This window comes from Podarcis liolepis (assembly GCF_965112155.1).
Source record: "Podarcis liolepis genome assembly, chromosome: 3".
Lineage (NCBI taxonomy): Eukaryota > Metazoa > Chordata > Lepidosauria > Squamata > Lacertidae > Podarcis > Podarcis liolepis.
The window spans coordinates 107,586,190-107,606,230 of NC_139557.1; the positions used below are offsets into that span (position 1 = coordinate 107,586,190).

At 49.2% G+C, this 20,041-nt stretch overlaps 1 protein-coding gene across 9 annotated transcripts in view; it reads left to right on the forward strand.

The window, feature by feature from the left end:
- Positions 1–20,041, forward strand: part of SLC8A1 (solute carrier family 8 member A1) — a 301,894-nt gene that overhangs the window by 18,416 nt on the left and 263,437 nt on the right. For 3 of the 9 annotated variants that reach the window (XM_083494232.1, XM_083494234.1, XM_083494237.1), the window contains exon 1: positions 6,104–6,179. The exons of 3 other annotated variants lie outside the window; for them this stretch is intronic. In XM_083494232.1, coding sequence (XP_083350358.1) covers positions 6,134–6,179 — 46 coding nt within the window. In that variant the 5' untranslated portion in view covers positions 6,104–6,133. Of the gene's footprint in view, positions 1–6,103; positions 6,180–14,408; positions 15,359–16,047; positions 16,149–20,041 lie in introns of those variants that run through there. 3 more of the 9 variants (XM_083494239.1, XM_083494235.1, XM_083494241.1) reach the window with 3 other exon arrangements.

Below are 20,041 nucleotides of genomic sequence, written 5' to 3' on the forward strand. Positions count from 1 at the left end.
TTGTTGAGTAGTGTTCTGATTCCCTCCATATGCAAGAGATTCAGATAGTGTGGAAGAGAAGTAGCCAACTAAGTGAGCCACTTCCACGCTGTCTGGTGACATTTATTTCAAATATATATCATTTCCTTACAAATGAGACTGCATGCTTTTTGCATGTTAATGTCACCAACTGGTACATTTTTTCACCAGCACAGCTCATCCCATCCCCTAAAGACCTAAATTCTGTGCACACCAGCAAGGCTGTGTGATACTCAAATTCCAAGCAAGATGCTATTGCTCTAGTCAAGAAGTAAATTGTGGGTAACACCATATACATTTTTGTTGGAAAGGGAGCTCATAATTTTTGCCCCCGGGGCAGAAGTGGCTAACCCCAACCTGAGGACTTGATTCATCCCCCACAAGCAATTTTTTCTGCCCCCACCAATTTTGATAGAGACAAAAAGTCATGACATTGAGATGGCCATACAGAGTTACATTTCTATACCCAGCCCAGCACCTGATGAAGGGGGTGAAAATCAACCCTCCCTAGTCATCAGATCAATCATTTGATGAATGGAAAGGGGTCATATCTATCCTATCAGCTGGGGGCCTTCTGTACCTTTGGATCAAAATTCCTTCTCTTGCGCAACTTTTTCTTCCTTTGCAGCTGGTCATCCAAAGAATAAAATGGTAACGATGCTTCGTTGTAAGTGACCCATCCCTAGGTCAGGGTGGGCTGAATTATGGCTCCCATGAAGTCATTTGTTCAATGGTATATTCATTAATTAAAATTGGGAGTGTCATTTACTTATTGCAGTTAACATTAACAGCATGCTGTGTTTAGGCAAGTTAGATTTCACACAAGCCCGCACCAAGCCACTACCTATTTATGGTAGCTTTGTTGAGCTGGAATGCAACCTGGCTTTGTATCAGTCTGCTGGTCAGACTGTGTATGAAGATGGCTTCTTGCACATCATCAATATGGGCAGAGGGGAGGAAATGTGTCGTCCAAAAATGGAGGACACAGACTTTCATCAGATCTGTATATGCTAATTTATTTGTACAGATACAAATTTGCAAATCAAATTTCAAAAGGAATATAAACCAACTACGTGGGGCTACCTTTGAAGGTGACTTGGAAGCTGCAATTAATCCAGAATGTGGCAGCTAGACTGGTGACTGGGAGTGACCCCGGTCCTGAAATATCTTCATTGGCTCCCAGTACACTTCCGAGCACCATTCAAAGTGTTGGTGCTGACCTTTAAAGCCCTAAATAGCCACGGTCCTGTATACCTGAAGGAGCGTCTCCACCCCCATCGTTCTGCCCAGACACTGAGGTCCACCTCTGATAGCCTTCTGGTGGTTCCCTCGCTGTGAGAAGTGAAGTTACGGGGAACCAGGCAGAGGGTCTTCTCAGTAGTGGTGCCTGCCCTGTGGAACGCCCTCCCATCAGATGTCAAGGCAGTAAGCAACTATCTTACTTTTAAAAGACATCTGAAGGCAGCCCTGTTTAGGGAAGTTTTTAATGTTTAATGCTGTATTATGTTTTTAATATTTGGTTGGGAGCCACCCAGAGTGGCTGGGGAAACCCAGCCAAATGGGCAGGGTATAAATAAATTATTATTATTATTATTATTATTATTATTATTATTATTATTATTATTATTATTATCATCATCATCATCATCTGCAATGCTGCAATCAGCTGGCCCTTCTCCCTGTGTTGTTTGCTGTCTAGGTGCTAAGTGCTGGTGGGCCACTTCAAGGCCCCTCTTGCTCTCTTCTCTCTTGGTTTTAAACTAAACTTGGAAAAGACAGTCTTTCAAAGAGAGGATACCTTCAGATAGATGATTGCATTCTGTAAAGTCCCTTTTTATAGACCATACCTTGCTTTGGCCGCTGGTCACAAAAAAATAGCCGGATTGTGGCACACCCTAGAAACATGATTTCAAAAATCCAATATGTGTTGTTGTTTTCACAGTTTCACAGGAAGAAATGGGAGTAACCTTACACATAGGCAGGAACTGCTGCAAAAGCCATTTGCTGGCTGCGCCACATGAGCCGAGATGGTGCACAATAGTTCTTCAGCAAAAAAGAGGATTAGAGAGATTAATGACCAGGAGCAGGAGGAAAAAGCTTTCAGAAGACCTCCACTGCTGACACATCAGTCAAGTTAACTCTCTTAAAGGCTTGGAGGAGAGGGTCTGGCAGTGTTAAGAGTCAGGCCAAATCCCAAGACTTCCCCATGTCTCCCAGACCATGTATTATGCTCCTTGCAAATACATTCATCCAACTTTCCAGAGGGGAGACAGTCTGAAGTTGCCAAACAGGAGACATGGAATTCAGCTGGCTGTTCCCCTACTCCCAATAGAGCATTGCAAGGAAGTTCGAACCCCATGGTCCTTGCCCTTGGCCATGGTGGGGAACCTCTGGCTCACAAGCTAATCTTGGTCTCCCAATTTGACCAACCAGGCCATGTTCCTCAAGCCTTGGCCATCACCTGATGCCACATCACCTGATGTCCCGCCTACATTGCCTATACCACCCTGTTCCCAGAGGGGACAGGATTGCGCAGCCTAGGCAGCAAGATTTAATCTGTGCTCATCCACTATTCTGCTGATCTTGGGATCTCCTGAAACCTCCATCTTGTGGGTGGGTGCTAGTGTTTTTGTCTGCATAAACAATAAGAACCATTCCTGAAAACTGGAAATAGAGGGAATTAATGGTACCAGCTGCGTGCTTTTCCTTCTGTCTCCACAAAAGGCCAACAGCCTTCCCTTATTTTTTATGTGAAAGCTGAACTTTTAAGGAAGGGGGCTGGGATATCCAAGGGGCAACACTTCCTCAACCCCCTCCACGTCCTCTTCAATGACCGAGGTAGCAGCTTCACATCGCTTGTCAATCTTGGCTGCAGATGCAGCATGCTGTGATTCCCTTCTGTGCCTGAAGAGGGTGCAGATGCCTGGATAGAGGAAATCCACAGGGGCCACTAGCCCAGCCCATAATCTTCGTTGCTGCTTTGAGAATGGACATTTCTGGTGTGTTACTAGGAGAAGAAAAGTTTTATCATCTTGCTACACACACTTTCAGAATGTATGACTGAAATATACTCGGAGTCGAGAGTGGATTTCATGCTCTTTATTCAGCTCATAGTGATGAAGAGGAATGGAAGTTCCCCCAGAATATCTGCCTTATATACATTATTTACACAATGGGTCCCACGTGATTGGCTAATTCCAGGATTCTCCTGTAAGCCAATCAGGTTGCAGATTCCCTTCTACCTGGAGCTGGATTGGGTGGCTCCTGTGGACTAATCAGACTGCTGCATTCTGAATCCTATTGTTCTAGGACCAATCAGACTGCTGCCTTTTGGATCCTATTCAACTCAGTACATAACAATGACTTTCATGGACAAGTCGGTTTGGCATCACATTCTTAATCCAAACGTGGGGAATTGCAAAGCCCCACTCCATTAACAGAAGTTCCTGGAAATACCTGATGTGGTGACTTGATTCTCATAAATACTATAGGGGATATTGTTTTTATTTGCTACCATGTTGTGCATTTGGGTGTTTTTATAGTGTAAACTGCCCTGTGATCCTCGGATGAAGGGCAGTATAGAAATTTAATTAACAGATTTGAAGGGGGAACAAAAAACCACTGTCCTTTGTTTCCCGTGCATTGTGCCACAGGAACCCTGTATTTAGGATGGAAATGACCAGGGGCTTTAAATAGCAACAGGTTTCTTTTTTTCTACTTGGTCATCATGGTTATTTTGCTGGAACAGAAAGGGGTGCCCTTGTTTAAGCAGGCTTCCTTCTTGTGGGCATGGCAACCTGGTAATAACTTACAGCTAGGAAACTTTGAGACAGCTGCCAAATTCCCCCATCTAGCGCTGTTCTATATGACCCACTTGGGCTGACCCACCCACACTATAAACAAAGCAGAGTGGCAATACCCCTCCCCTCCCTGGACGAAGCCTGATTAGACCAGCAGCAGCAGGGCAGGCTATTAAATCTCCGTGGGTTAGATAACTGTGGGCAAGGCGTACGGAAAAAATGTCTCCAGTGCGTGGCAGCGCAGGGCTGAAGGGTTCATTTGAAGAATTTCAAAGCAGCAGGAATCAGGGAATCCAAAGAGAGGCCAGTTGCGGTGAAGTATACAGACCTTTAAACATGAAGAAAATCCTGTTGGGCCAGTCACTCTCATTTTCTCTCTCTCTCTCTCGCAGACCTCACAGGGCTGTTGTAAAGACAAATACCTAAACATTCTGGATCAGTGTCACTAGAACACAAATATGGGAGCAAGAAATCTACACTCCAGAGAACTACTGTGTGTGTGCTGAGATTCCTACCTCTCCCATACACAGAGCAAACTTTTTTGAACTTAGAGAGTTACATTCGATATAGCAGGAATACAGAACTTTTCTTAGCCTAAGAGCCACATTCCGTTCTGAACAATCTCCCAGATGCCACAGGCAAAAATGGGCAGAACAATGAATGCTTTTTACTTTTTTTTTACCTTTGTACAGCAGGTTGGTTTATTTAAAAATACCCTATACACCTCTCTAGCCTTCATCTGGACAAGCAAGAGGCACTCTCAGAGTTCAAGGGCATATTCCAGCCAGGCAAAAACCCTCAAGGAGAATGCAAGGCAGGGTCAGTCGCAGGTGTGGCTGGGGAGGCAGTGTGGCCTGAGGAGAGTCCTGGGGGCCAAATAGAGAGGCATTCGGCCCCAGGGTCTGAGATTCCTCACTCCTGCAATATATGCTGCATGACACAGAATGTCCTCTTCGGTGCATTTTATTTTTATTTTTTTACATGTGGTATTATTTACACTGCTGAGATTACACGTTGGAGTTTGCATGGTGAAATTTGGGGTGACTCTTATGGAGATGCAATAGGTGGTGATGATAGTTGCTATTGTACAGTGGTACCTCAGGTTACATACGCTTCAGGTTACATACACTTCAGGTTACAGACTCCACTAACCCAGAAATAGTGCTTCAGGTTAAGAACTTTGCTTCAGGACGTGAACAGAAATTGTGCTCCGGCGGCGCGGCAGCAGCAGGAGGCTCCATTAGCTAAAGTGGTGCTTCAGGTTAAGAACATTTTCAGGTTAAGTACAGACCTCCGGAACGAATTAAATACTTAACCCGAGGTACCACTGTACTAAGAGAAGACCAAAAAGCAAAGCTAATTGACTCCCTCCCTAGCTCTTAAAACGATGGTCAGATCATTTCTGTGCATGTCTTTGGCAGAACAGAACATAATAAGAGCCTGCAGGATCAGGCCAATGGCCCATCTAGTGCAGCTGTGGGACCAGATGCCTTCGATTCCCAGCAACTGGTATTTGGATACATAATGGTTAACAAACCAAGGGTATAAAAACTGTCTAACTTGAGAGACACAGGTAGCTCACCTTATACCAAGTCCGACCACTGGTCCACATAGATCAGCACTGTTTGCACCAACCTTCGCCAGCCAAGTATCCTCCAAATATTCTGGACCACAAATCCCATTATCCCTGGCTATGGATGGATCCGATGGGATTTATCATCCTCAACTTCTGGCTGGCGGAGACTAGTCTCCCCTGACTGGCATCAGAGCTCCAGGGTTCCAGGCAGGGAGTCTCTCTCTCAGCCCTACCTGGAGAGGCCAGGGAGTGGACCTGAGACCTTCTGCGTGACAGACAGCTGTCCTGCCGCTGAGCTACAGCCATCCCCTTCATTTTCTATGTTTCCTCTCCTCTTTCGGGATGAGTATAGCCAGGGCAGGGAACATTTTTCAGCTCCAGGCCCGCTCTCCCTCTGGGGCAACCTTCTGAGGGACGCATGCCTGCAGTGTGGGGGGCCTGGAGAGTTCTGCATGCCAAGCAGCTGCTCTGCCCCCGAGCCCCCTCCTTGGCCCTCCTCTGATGCACGGAGGCAGAGAGGAACGGGACGCTCCTCGGCAGATGCCGCCATGAGGGGGCGCCCTTGAGCCAAGGAGGCCGGCGACTGAGGCGAGAGGCCACAGCTGGGCAGAGGCCAACAGCAAGGTGAGCCGGTTTGGGAATTAGGGGTGGGGAGGGCGACGTGTGGTGCGTGTTTAAAACAGAGTCCACAAACCCGCTTTTAAAAGCCCTCAGTCCTTGGCGTCTGGACTTGCAGGTGATGCCATTGCGCCCCACTGGCGGAGTCGACCGTCCCTTGCTGTCAGGTAAGCGCCGCGGTCCGCTCTCTGGCGCGCCCGAGAGCATGAGGCTCTTAATCTCGGGGTCGCGGGTTCGAGCCCCACGTTGGGAAAAAGATCCTCGCCTTCGAGGGGGTTGGACTAGATGACCCGCGGGTCCCTCCAACTCTACGATTCCATGATTCTATGACCCTGGCGCGCGCGCAAAGCCCGGAGCCACCTTGCCGGGAAGAAGGAGAGTGGTGAGCGGATCTCCTCCATTCCTCGGCCCGGCTTAAGCCTGGGGGTCCGGCAATGCTGGGACCCTCTGCGCCCCCCTAGGGAACGCGCGGCACTGCAACCACCTCGCCCTCTATCCGCTCGGGGGTCTCTGGGGTTTGGCGAGCGGCGAGAGTGAGCAGGCGCCTCGGGTCCCTCCTCATCTCCCCACGTTGGGCAGGTCAAACTTTGCAAAAGGAGCCGGAACGAGAACACCAAAGCCCGTTTTGCTCTGACCCCCGGCTCCCTTTCCCTCCCTCCGCCGCCTTCCTCTTGTTGGAGAACAGTTAAAAGTCTGGTCTCTTCCTCACCCCCCTTTCGCCTTCGCCTTCTGCATCCCGAGCATCCTTGCTTTGGTGATTCCTACCCGCCTCCCAATTCGTATTCAGCCCATTGCTTCGCTTTCCCACTGCGCTCCAGCTGTGCGTTAAAATGTGCGCGCGCCGCAATGAACAGGGAGCTGATGAATTAAGAGTCCACTGGCCTTTTTTTTTATTCTGCACAGTTTTAATAAGAAGCATAAATAAGGACTGTGTGGGTGGGTTTCTCGCAAGTATTTGTTCTCCATCGGCGGTTGCGGCGCTCTTTTGGTCTCCTCGCTTCAGGATCCAAGTAAATGTTGGTTATGTTATGGGTTTCCCACCCTCGCTTTCACTCTCAATCACCTTCTTAGGCCACTTCCTTCATCTACTTGGTGCAGAAGGCTCTTAGCTGCAAAAGTCCATTCATTCTCTCATACACTCTTAAACTTGCCACTCTGGGCATTTCTGCACAATAATGGAAACCTGTCTCCAAGTACGGTTTTGTTTGTTTGTTTGTTTTGGTTTTGTTTTGGTAACTGCAACAAAATTTTAATATTCCACCTTCCCAGAATAGTGGATTGCTGCAATGTGTTGTACATGGGGCTGCCCTGGGAGATGACCTGGAAGCTCCAATCGGTGCAGAATATGAGTGCCTTAATGCTAACTGGTCCAGCCAGATGGAATCATGTCGCACTAATTCTGAAAGATGCCCGTTCGCCTCAGAGCTGCTGTTGCTGTCCTTTAAAGCCCTGAATGGCTTGGGACCCAGATGCCTGAAGAAGAGCTTCTCCCTATAGCAGCCTGCCTATCTTCAGGGGAGAATATTCTCCATGCCCTGTTCCTGGGTGAAGTTTGTTGGGTGGCAGCAGAGAATCTCGCCTTCTCTGGAGGGTCTTCCCTCTAGGGGTGCAACAACTGGCACCAATGTGACATATCCACACCAGGTTAGACACCATTGACTTGCCCAGGAATTTTAAAGTTCAGGGTTTGAATAGCAACTAGTACAGGCATCCCCAACCTGTGGCCCTCCAGATGTTTTGGCCTACAACTCCCATGATCCCTAGCTAACAGGACCAGTGGTCAAGGATGATGGGAATTGTAGTCCAAAAATCTGGAGGGCCAAAGGTTGGGGATGCCTGATCTAGTCCCTTCTGCTTGTTTCTAACTGCATGGATAACTCATTTGGCTAGATTGTGGTGCTGACAATGCCAGGGTTGCAAGTTCAGTCCCCGTAAGGAAAAGCTGCGTATTTCTGCATTGCTGGGGGTTGGACTAGATGATCCCTCAGTTCCCTTCCAACTCTATGATTCTATGTCTACGCCTCTGTGGTTTTTTTACAGTTATATGGCTTTATTGTTAATTGTAGTCACATCTACACCAGGGACAGGGGTGGTGCTGTGATCTTAACCACTGAGTCTCTTGGGCTTGTCAATCGGAAGGTCAGTGGTTCAAATCCGTGTGATGGGGTGAGCTCCCGATGCTCTGTCCCAGCTTCTACCAACCTTGCAGTTCAAAAGCATACCAGTACAAGTAGATAAATGGGTACCACTGTGGCACTCGTCCCGTTGTCCCGTTGCACCAGAAGTGGTTTATTCATGCCAGCCACATAACCTGGAAAGCTGTCTGTGGACAAACACCTGCTCCCTCAGCCTGAAAAGTAAGATGAGCACCACACCCCATAGTCGCCTTTTGACGGGACTTAAATGTCCAGGGGTCCTCTACCTTTTACATCTACACCATATATTTAAAGCAAATTTGAAGCATAAGGCTTTGCCTCCACCAAAGAATCCTGGGTACTGTAGCTCACTAAGGCTGCTGGGAATTGCTGTTTTCAGAGTGGCAAACTACAGCTCCCAGGGTACTTTGAGGAGGAAGCCATATGCTTCAAATGTATGGCATGCATGGGACCCAATTTATATTGGATTGGTTTGCTTCATTTTCATTTACTTTTGTATACTGTCTTGGGATCTCTCTAGAGGGGCAGGCCAAAAGCATTTGCAATAAACTAAGGAAATGAATAAGGGAGGAGGGGATATCCTTGCTGCCCTCACAAATCAACCAACCTCCTTTCCCCTGCCCCCACCCAACCACCGCCAAGTTTGTGCTCCCTGCTGTCAGTTATACACTGGAAAAGCACACAGTAACGCAGCATGCTTGAGTAAGCTGCAAAGTGATGCTAAGTGGGTTTTCTCATAAGTAAGTTCCATTCAGTTTCAAGGGGAATTACTCCCAGGCATAAGATCACTGCGTTAAAAGCAAATTAACGAGCCGTGGGCTAAAGAGGCAGCAAACAACAAATAATCCCTAAACGTCCACTGAATTAAAGAGAGACCTGTGAGTCTTGCTGTCTTTCTCTCCAAGAAAAAGGAATGACAGGAGTAATAGTAATAAAATGTACTTAAATGAAACTCAGGAAACCAGTGTGCATGTGTTCAATACTGCATTATATGTGCGCTACATGAGCATGTGCAATTCATATGTAGGAAGTGGCATGCAGGAGCTTTTCTTCAGCCACATGTATGTGTGCATGAGATGTGAGCAATGTATCTTGTGTGCATGGACACAGAGGCAGACAGAGGGGTCGCAACCAAGAGCAACTGGTCCAGAGCTGCAGAGTTACCCTTCTGACCCCAGCTCTGCAGCTACTTACTGGAACAGTGTGGAAAGAAGGGCTTCATTAACTACAAACCCCCAAATTTGGGAGCACCTCCAAACCTGTGACAATGTTGGATTTTGGGGTGTTAACTATGAACCCCGGTTTGATGTCTCAATTAAGTTTGGGGGGTGTTGCAGAATGCGAGGGGTTCACTTCAAAATGACTGCAAAGTTTTGGCACGGGTTTGGAGGGGATCCCAAATTTTGAGGCTTGTGGTTAATGAAGCTTTGAAGAAGGGCAAGGCAGTAGCAAGGTTGGGGGCTGTGTGAGCACATCGAGGGAGCCAAGCCAGCCTCTGCTGACCTCTGGTGTTCCCACCCATGCAGGCCTTGCCTTCCTGCTGTGCCCACATGGCATTCTGGTATGCATCAGTGTGGCACCCCCTCACCTGCCCTGCATCTGACATCATATATGATGTCAGGGGTGCACCAGGTAAAGATGCAGCTGGGCCAAAGGGGGTTTGCAGGTACCGCCAATCAACTGATCAGTAACACCTGCAAAGCCCCATGCAGAGCTCTTTGCAACCACCAATGGTCAGGTGGTCATTGGGGCTACTGTGCAGGGAGCTATGCAAAAACCAGTCAACTGTTGTCATTGTGATGTCAGGTGATTGACAGGGAGGTGGGCGGCTGGGGGCATAGCCAGGATTTTTGTTGGGGGGGGCAGGCCTTTGGTTGGGGAGCAGAACCTCAGTTAGCTATGTATTTTTATTGATTTAGTGGGGCAGCTGCCCCTCCCTGCCCCGCCCCCGGCTATGCCCATGGCTGGGAATGGAGGAGATAAGGATCCAGCCCACCAGCTGCAAAGGAAGTGTTATTCTTGCTTCAGAACTGCAATTTATACTGAAATCCATGTGGATTTGATCATTTGCTTAACAAAGACATACTCATACCATTACCCGACTAAGATTCCTTATAGTCGGTGACAGCCCTATCACAGAAGCAGTCTTCGGGTGTCTGCAGCCTGTGTAAAAGGTGGAAAGAGGGCTGGATATTCATGCCTAGGTGCCAATTAGACTCTGTAGAAGGAGCTCTTTTTGTCCTCTTGCCTGGCTGATATGAATAAACAGGGCGAGAGGACTTTGCTTTTTTTCATAACTGATGCATGAAAGTACAAGGCAGCATCCTAACAGGGCTCGGAATGGAATGCAAGAGAAACTTCTGCGGCACAGATGTTAAACAGACGATGAGTGCAAGTGCTGCAGATCAGGCCTACAATAGGTCTCACTTAATTTTCTGCCTGTCGTCCGTGTTTTGTCGTTCTGCCTGTTGTCCTGCCTAGCCATGTGATGGGCATGGCACAGAAGAATTGTTGTTGTTGTTTAGTCGTTTAGTCGTGTCCGACTCTTCATGACCCCATGGACCAGAGCACGCCAGGCACTTCTGTCTTCCACTGTCTCCCACAGTTTGGTCAGACTCATGTTTGTAGCTTCGAGAACACTGTCCAACCATCCTCTGTTGTCCCCTTCTCCTTGTGCCCTCCATCTTTCCCAACATCAGGGTCTTTTCCAGGGAGTCTTCTCTTCTCATGAGGTGGCTAAAGTATTGGAGTCTCAGCTTCATGATCTGTCCTTCCAGTGAGCACTCAGGGCTGATTTCCTTAAGAATGGATGTGTTTGATCTTCTTGTGGTCCATGGGACTCTCAAGAGTCTCCTCCAGCACCATAGTTCAAAAGCATCAATTCTTCAGTGATCAGCCTTCTTTATGGTCCAGCTCTCACTTCCATACATCACTACTGGGAAAACCATGGCTTTAACTATACGGACCTTTGTTGGCAAGGTGATGTCTCTGCTTTTTAAGATGCTGTCTAGGTTTGCCAACGCCTTTCTCCCAAGGAGCAGGCATCTTTTAATTTCGTGACTGCTGTCACCATCTGCAGTGATCATGGAGCCCAAGAAAGTAAAATCTCTCACTGCCTCCATTTCTTCCCCTTCTATTTGCCAGGAGGTGGCCATGATCTTCGTTTTTTTGATGTTGAGCTTCAGACCATATTTTGCGCTCTCCTCTTTCACCCTCATTAAAAGGTTCTTTAATTCCTCCTCACTTTCTGCCATCAAGGTTGTGTCATCTGCATATCTGAGGTTGCTGATATTTCTTCCAGCGATCTTAATTCCGGCTTGGGATTCATCCAGCCCAGCCTTTCCCATGATGGATTCTGCATATAAGTTAAATAAGCAGGGAGACAATATACAGCCTTGCCGTATTCCTTTCCCAATTTTGAACCAATCAGTTGTTCCATATCCAGTTCTAACTGTAGCTTCTTGTCCGTGTCATGTCGTTCTGCCTGTCGTCCTGCCTAGCCATGTGATGGGCATGGCACAGAAGAATAGGGGGAGCTCAAAACCCTGTGGACAATTTTAGTACTATCAGGGCCAGCTCTACTGTTAGGCAGAGTTAGTCATCTTAAGCTGCAAATTTTCATGGTCAGAGAACAAACTGTCCATGTTAGTTAATTTATTAGTGTATTTTTACTGCCAGAGAAGGGGAGGGGTGCTTGTGGGATGTTCTGCCGTAAGTACCAAAATAACTTATGGCCTTGGGTATTATGCATCTTGACTTGGGGTATGTTCACATTTCTTCCTTAAGAGCACAGTGAAGTTGTTTTCCCCTAGTACATTTCACAACTCTTCCCCTCCCCTCCCCACCCCATCACATCATCAGCATGGCTTGACCAGTGTCAGATTAATTTCTGTTCATGTACGCACTGGGGGCATTAAGTGGGGTGGTCACCCATAAGCAAAGGTGTTCACACCTTGCCCAGAAACAAATTAAGAATGGCCTAAGAACTCCAGCTGATGTGAAGCTGGTTTGAGAAACAAGGCATCAGGCAGAAGTATCTGCTAACAAAGTCCAAGATACATATGCACTTTGGATAATATGGTGCGACCACAGCTTAATAACTCAGCACTGAAAACACAGTGAATACACAGTCAATGGGAGTGTGAATGCAATCAGGGAGGGGGGCAGGCAGGATGCCTTTTGCTATAGTGCATCAGGCAGCAAAATGTGTTGGGTAGGCTTATTATGATGTTGAGAGAGAGAGAATGTACTAAAGAAACAACAACTCCATGGGAAAAGGGGTGGGAAGTCAACAAAAAGGAGAGAAAAGACGAAATTGTGTTTTGACTGTCTAGGTTAAAAATGTTGAAACTTAATAAAATATAAGGGGGGGGAGAGAATGTACCAATTTGCAGTATGCTAGGCATACAGGTCCAGCTTCACCCCCCTCCCCAGGGTAGGAAAAACTAATGACAAAGAGTCAGCTATTTGCCTTAGGATATGCTTCAGACTATCAATTTCCCCTAATATGCCTCCTTTATCTTATTTTCCTCACATAAGATCGGAGATACATTCTTCTCCCCACCCCCACCCCACCCCCAGGCAGCAAGAGTATTATGTTTAAAAACAATACAACACCAATGGCCCTTTAGCACAATGAGAATTTATAGGTTTAGAGTAGAGCTAGGCAGAAATTTCTCAGAAGACGTCCCCCCCCCCACACCCCTGAGAAAATTTGCGATGTTTTTTTCTTTTTCCCACCGGGGGGGGGAGGTAGAAGCATTTCGTAGAAGTTTCTCAAAAGATTTTCCACCATTTCTTTGCAGAATTTATCCTCCCCCTGGAGAAATTTGGTGGAACGGTTCCCCACAATTTCTCTGCCACCAAATGGTGGGGTAGATCTTGAGGGGCCATTTGCTCACAGCTGTAGTCTGGAAGGTTGTGGACTCTCCTTCCTTGGAGGTTTTTAAGCAGAGGTTGGGTGGCCATCTGTCGTGGATGTTTTAGTTGAGATTCCTGCATCGCAGGCAGTTGGACTAGATAACTCTTGGGGGGGTCCCTTCCAACTTTCCAATTCTATGGCTCTATGGTCTTTCAAGGTGGGATCCTGTCTGACTATTGTGTGTCCCTGGTATCATCTAGATCAGAGGTTGCCAACATGGTGCCCGTGGGCGCAATGGCACCCTTGAAGTCTCCCCCCCCCCAGTGCCCATGAAACCTCAGAGCCTCCAAAACTAATCACTGCTTCCTCTCCCAGGTCATGAGGCAGCTACCTTTCTCTTCCTGGAAAAGTACATAGAACTGAAAGAGGAAGGTGTAAGAGTGAAACGCTAGTCTTTCCCACTTCCTGTTTTAGTTTTATGTACTTTTCAGGGCTCAAATACATTTTTCTCAGGCTTTTACCCAAATCCTGTGGGAAAAACAAAGCATGCGTACACACACTTTCTCTCTTTCTGTCTCTTGGAGGGGACAGGAGAGAGAAGCGGATATGGAGGAGGTTTGAGAGAAGTGCCCAGAGGAGGAAGCTCATGGCACTCATTCAGAAATCCTTAAAAGGCCTAAAAATTGGCAGTCCCTCTTCTAGATTATTGGTGTCTTAGGGTTGCGATAGGACAGGAATGTAGGGCAAGGGAACAAGTGCCGCTGGTGGAGTGTTCAACATACATTCGCATAACTGGATACGCTTTTTCGCGTCACAGTTAAAAGAGTGTGAGCTGTGAGCTAAGGAGTGCTGGAGATTTTTGCACTCTTGCTCAGTTCAGCACTGTGCACACCCAACAAGTGCAGGCACTTATGGCAAGTCACAACTGGCCGAGATGTGGAAGGATTTGTGTTCATGTATGGTCTGGGAATGTCGTATGAGGAACTCCAACTTGAGCGAAAACAGGCATATGTGGTTGGTATGTTTGTATTTGCTTGCAAGCTAGACTGCAGCTTGACTGTGTATGTATGCAGCTCTACATCAGTAATAGCACTTGGAGGAACAATCTGGCCATTGACTCTCAGCTTAACTAACCTCGCAGGGCTGTTGTGCGAGGATGAAGCGGGGGAGCAGAGAACTGACTCTACAGGTAGAACATTTCTGTGCACAGGTGACACGCCACGTTAGGAAGGAAGAAGCGCTCGCTCACATCCGCCTTCCTGCAAAAACCACCCAACGAGCGCCACAGGTATATTCATTCACACGTTCAGGCGAAGCCCCGCTCTCGCGTGTCGCTGGCGAAAACTCCCCCGCAGCAGCAGCAGCAGCCGCCACGCGCGTGCAGGGCGCGTGGCGAGTCTGGGGACGGGGGTGGGAGGATCTTGCATGCTGATAAGGTGCGCGTGTGCGTCCGTCCGCGCGGAGGGGGTGGGCTGGAGCGCTGACTGGCACCTCGCCACCTTCCCTCAGCGAGCAAGAGAGCGAGCGAGCAAGCAAGCTGCGGCTCCCTCAGCCGCGGTAGCGCCGAGAGGAAATCCGGGAAAGAGCTCCCTCAGCCAGTCGAAAAGAGGCGAAGCCGCTCGCTCTTTTTCTCTCTCTCAGGGAGCTGCCGCCGCCGGCGCGCTTCGAGTCCCAAAGTCGAAGCGAAAGTGGAGAAACGCGCGGGAAAGGCGAGCGGCGGCGACCCTTTGGCCCGCCTGTCCCTTCCGCCACCCAGGGCAGCATGAGGAGGGGCTGCTTGCCTGCTGCCGCTTCCAGCGTCGGAGAAGGAGCGAAGGGACGCCGCCGAAGCCGAAGGAGAGGCGGGGAAGGCGCGCCGAGGAGTCAGCTCGCTCGTGGCCCCGCCGCGCTCTGAGGGGACGCCGCTCGCCGCCTTTTCTCCTCGCTGCTGTTGCCGCCGCCTCTCCTCCTCCTCCTCCTCCTCCTCGCTGGGTGCGTGTCTGTCTGCCTGCTCGCTCGCTCGCTCTCCGGCTCCCTCGCCCGCGACTCCTTCCTTCCAAGGGGGGCGCCGGCTGCTGCTCTTCGCCGCCGCCGCGCTGCATGGGGCGCGAGCGCTTGGCGCTTTCCAGATATGGTCAAGGCGGCGTCGGGGGTGGAGGTGGCGCTGCCGGCCGCGGCGGGCTCTCTGTGATCGCCGGCACCCGAGGAGGGGGGCCCGGCGGCGGGAGGAAGAAGCGGACCCGCTGAAGGAAGGCGAGTAGCAACAGCGGCGGCGCTTGCCTACTCCTGCCTACAACCAGCCAGCCAGCCAGCCAGCCGGGGAGCGGCGGGCGAGCAACTCTGTCTGCAGGTAGGTAAGGAGCGGAAGCAGGAAGAGGCTTTTGTGTCCCGCCGACAGGGCTGCTCGGTGGCCAGGAGCGACCCGGCAGGAGCCTCCGCCGCCCCTCCGGGTGGGCCCTCGCCGCCTGCCGCGCGCGCTCGCCCGACCTCTCCGAGAGCGGGCGGGCACCTTGCAAAGAGCGGCTGGCTGCATGGACGGAGGAGGGATGAATGGACCGGGAGGGACCGATGGCTTCTGCTTCTCCGTCTCCCCTCGGCTGGCTGGTGGGCAGCCATCACGCGCAGGCAGCACCTGTGCCGAGGACCCCACACCCATTGCAGTGTGTGCGGAAATGTGCCTTCTCGAGAGGGGAGTGGAGCACTAGCGTAACCGTGGGGTGGAGAGAGAGAGAGAGGGCGCTGGGCTCAAAAGCTGATCTTGCAAAAGCGGCGAGGGTGCCTGGCCAGGGGCTGGGGGGGGGGGGCTCCCGGGGAGATGTGGGGTGGGGAGATGCCCTTCCTCGGAGACGCTCAGAGAGAGAGAAACGAGTGGTGGGGTGGGGTTGGGGAGGGGGCGCCAGACGGGATGCTTAAGGATGCTTAAGTCTGGTCCTCCTCCTTAGGCAAGGTTCCCTATCCGGTGTGTGTGTGTGTGTGTGTTGCCCGCGCCTCTCCGCAAACACGCCCCCTTTGCCCACCCTCTCTCCCCTCCTCCCGCTGCTCCCTGCGTGGCTGCCCAGGGTGGGAACTTCCCAGGCACCTCGTGCTGCTTTCAGGGATCTCCCCGGCGACCGAGGGAGGGACCTGTTGCTACAGAGGAGGTAAAAATATATATATTTTTATATATTTTTAAAAAACCTGATTTCAGTATATATGAAGAAGGAGATTCTGCTTGGGCTTCTGAGGATGCTGCTGTAGCGGCAGCGGCAGCGGCTGCCTCTGGCGTGTCCGCTCCATTGACAGCGCTGCAGCCGGGATGATGAATGGCTGGGAGCGGAGATTCGTATTTCCCTCTTCCGTCGGCGGGAGGGAGAGGAACCAGCCCGGGTGGCTTTTGGGGTGTGATTGGTTTTGTGTGCAAGGGGAAGCGAATGGCGCTGGGCGTCTTCAGCCAGGGAAAGGGCACCCCTCTCCCGCAGTAAATGGGAGGCAGAGGGGTGGAGACTGCGCCGGTGGCTGGAGGGTCTGCATATGCAGAGGGTATCAGGAAAAGGATTATTATTTTTTTAAAAAAAACACGCTGCAGTTTCTAGGCAAACTTGCCGTCTTATTCTTAGCAGCTGCTCTGTGACCAGCAAAGGAAAAGCTGTGTGTGTGTGTTGAGAGAGAGAGAGAGAGATCGTGTGTGCAAGCAGCATGGTTCTGGATGGAAACCAGAGTTTGCCTGGAAAGGGAGAGAAACCATAGCTTGGAACCTCGTGCGATTCTTGCATCTCATTTCAGCGATGGGGAGGAAAGGGCTGATGCCGTCAAAGTGGGTGGGTGGGAGGGAGAGGTGTCCTGGTTGAGGGATAAGCCAGAGGCTATCGGGATCCAGGTATCTCTTCCTAGCATGACTACAGAACACACCCACCTAAAGGAATCTCCCTTTCCATGCCCCTGCCGCTCCCTCCTACATAGGTCAATGTGGTAGCGGATGGATAGAACAGCTGCATTGGGACCACTGCATGGGTGGGTGGGGTGGAGTGTGCTTATGGGCATCATCCTGCCTTCCTGCATGGTTGAGAGACATGAGGTGCACATCTCCTTCCTTGAGCCTCCCCTGAACTTAAGCAACTGTGGGATGACAACCTTGGGATGCAAAGGGGGAGCCTTTCGCGTCTCCTGCAAATAGTCTCTTTGCGGCTGCATTTTTAATTTTTTCTTAATCATGGCATTGACTTAGATGTGTTAAAGCATTTAACTACAAAGAGATGGGGGAGACGCATACATGAAAAGCCATAGTGGAGCAATTCACGGCTGTAGCAGCACAGCTATAGTTTCCATGGCTGTGGGAAGGTGGCTTTTAGCCTTGCGCCAGCCATGCTGGGGATCTGTGGGTGAGCATTTGCATGGTACTCCCTGCCGTGTATATAGAAGTGCAGGTCTTTAGAGATGGCTGTTTCCAGCAAGGTGCTTGAAGTAGCAAAAGAAGTAGCCCAAGTGGCTTCGAGCAACATGCTGTCCGAAAGCATCTGCAGGTGTTTCTTGAAGCAGGTTGTCAGAAATAGGCGTGCCGAACTTGTGCTTGTGTGCCTGGGTGGGGAGAGAGAGCTCCGCACATACCGAAACCTGCAGACTTTCAGCAAGGGAAAGGCACCTCCGAAACAGCCCTAATTGTACATCACACAAGGTTTCTAATGAGCAAGGCAAGGTAGCAGGGAGAAATATAGTGAAGACCCTGGAACAAAAAAACCAGCATGTTAGAGAGAGGTTGGAAAGCTTAGTGATGAGAAAATGCCATTTCTCAAGCACAGCATGGGAGCAAGTAGAGGGTTAACTGGAAAATGTTCTTCCACGGGGGCTCACTCTAATTTTCTTCATTTTTCCACAACAGTTGCTCAGTCTGACAAGCAAAAGCAAACTGCTGCCTTTGTAGCACTTGTTAATTTTGCTTGATTTAGCATGTTTGCTGTTGGACGAAAATCGATTTTTCTTTTTCCTGCACAGCAAATTCGCTGGCTCCCCACAACACACACTTTCCCTTTAGATATTTACTTAAGTCTCTTCCTCAGGCAAAGTAAATAATTAGAGACACCTGCAGCCCTGATTGAGTTCTAATTCTCTTTCCAAGCAATTCGGGATTCGTACTATTAGGAGCTCCATTATTGTCAAGAAACACATTGCGTAGGTTTCATCTTCTAGGTGGAGGCATGAATGCATCTTACCAGTAGTTTTAGTTTAATTCTTTAATAGCAGCCTGGCTGATTTTTAATATCCTGGTTGTGCAAAGCAACCTTTCCAACAGGGGTAGGTTGTATAGTAGCAGCAAACTGCCAAAACACACTACCAACCCTGTAAACAGATGGGGGAAGAGCCTTACTTTCTAAAAAGAAGGAAAGCCATAATAACATACAAAAGGGTTAGCGCTAGTGGATGCAATTAATTTTGCTGCTCTCTTTGTTCCAGCTTTATAGACAGTCTGTTCAAATCCATCCAGGTGCGCAGGACCGATTTCTCTCTTTCTGTCTTCTCATCATCTTTAATCAGCTAGGTGGTTCAGTGACATTTTTTTTCTCCCACTTCCATCTGCCGAATCCTTCTGCAACCTGAACAAATTTTATGCAGTATATTCCCAAGGTGTTCAGGAGGCTGTTTTTTTTATAATGCTAAAATCTACTACCCCAGCTCCACTTTTCTGTGGAGCTGCCCAGATCCTTCTTCTCATGGGACGAAGCCGTTCTTGCTGGCACCCCATATCAGGGGTTCCCAGAGTCTCATGGTCCTTCTGTGTCCTTCTGTGTCAAAAAACATTGGAATTGTGTGCTGGCTGGCTTAGCCTAGCAGTCCGTCTAGTTCAGCGTTTTGACAGCAACCGGCCAGATGCTTAAAGCACCAATGTTGGAAAGATTCCAAGTGCTTCAATTTTTTTTTATTTATTTAAAAAGCCAGCCGTTGTAGTGCCTAGAAAATGCAACATAGGCAGCCCAATAAAATGCATGCGTCTTCAGAAAAAGCCCCACGGAGTTCACAGTGGGGTTTACTCCCATGATGCAGCGAAGGCAAAGGGGGCACTGCCCCACCAACTCCAGTATTTGCTTGACCAGCCCCCACCTGCTTGCCTTCTTACTGACAACCAGCTCAGGGGGTGGCACAACCTGTCCGCTTCCTCCTTCTCAGTGTTGCCCTTGTAGAACTCAACAAAGAGGACGGCAACACAAGAATTAGTTGGCTCTGTCTGTCATTGGCTCCACCTACTGTTCAGGCTTCTTGCCTTGTGCCCTATCAGTTCCAATGCACATCTCTTGCCACTGCTCCCGTGTAAGTGCATACGATTGCATTCAGTGCCGAGTGCCACAAAATCTGCAGCCGTAAATATTGGGCACCTAAACATTTTATCTTGGTTCCCAATACTGTAATTTGATTTCCACACCCCTCCTCCTTTTTCTTCAGAACTGCTTAGAGAAATCACCAGCCTTGATGTGATAGAGATAGCCCACTTTCTGTCATTATCTGGTAGTCCTGATAAATTAAGATTCTGATTTTGTCTTTCACCTGGCCACTGCTATATCTGTGTGCTGCACCAGGGCAGCATGGAAAAATGAAGACAGGCATCTCAGCAAGCAGTGTTCACTGTTTTTCTTGGTTCTGGGTGTGCTAAGAATAATGATACTCATAGAATGTGTTTTATACCAGGATTGACTATTTCACAGAGTTGGAAAAGACCACGAGGGTCATCTAGTCCAACCGCTGGCTATTCAGGAATCTTTTGCCCAACATGGGGCTTGAACCCACAACCCTGAGATTAAGAGTCTCATGCTCTACCGACTGAGCTATCAGCATTTTATATATAGCATCTGCTGAGCATCCCAAGGTTTCTCATGTACTCTCTCAGTAGAAAAACAACAGATTTCTGATGCTATGCTTGCTTATCCAGAAAGCACACTTACTGCTTCTGTGTCTCTCCACCCCAACATTGTCTGTGACTTTCACTCCTCCAGCTGCACCACCTTTACCCACCTGAAGGCCTCCTATTCCCCTCAAACAAATCTACCCTTTCTTTGTTGCTGCCGTT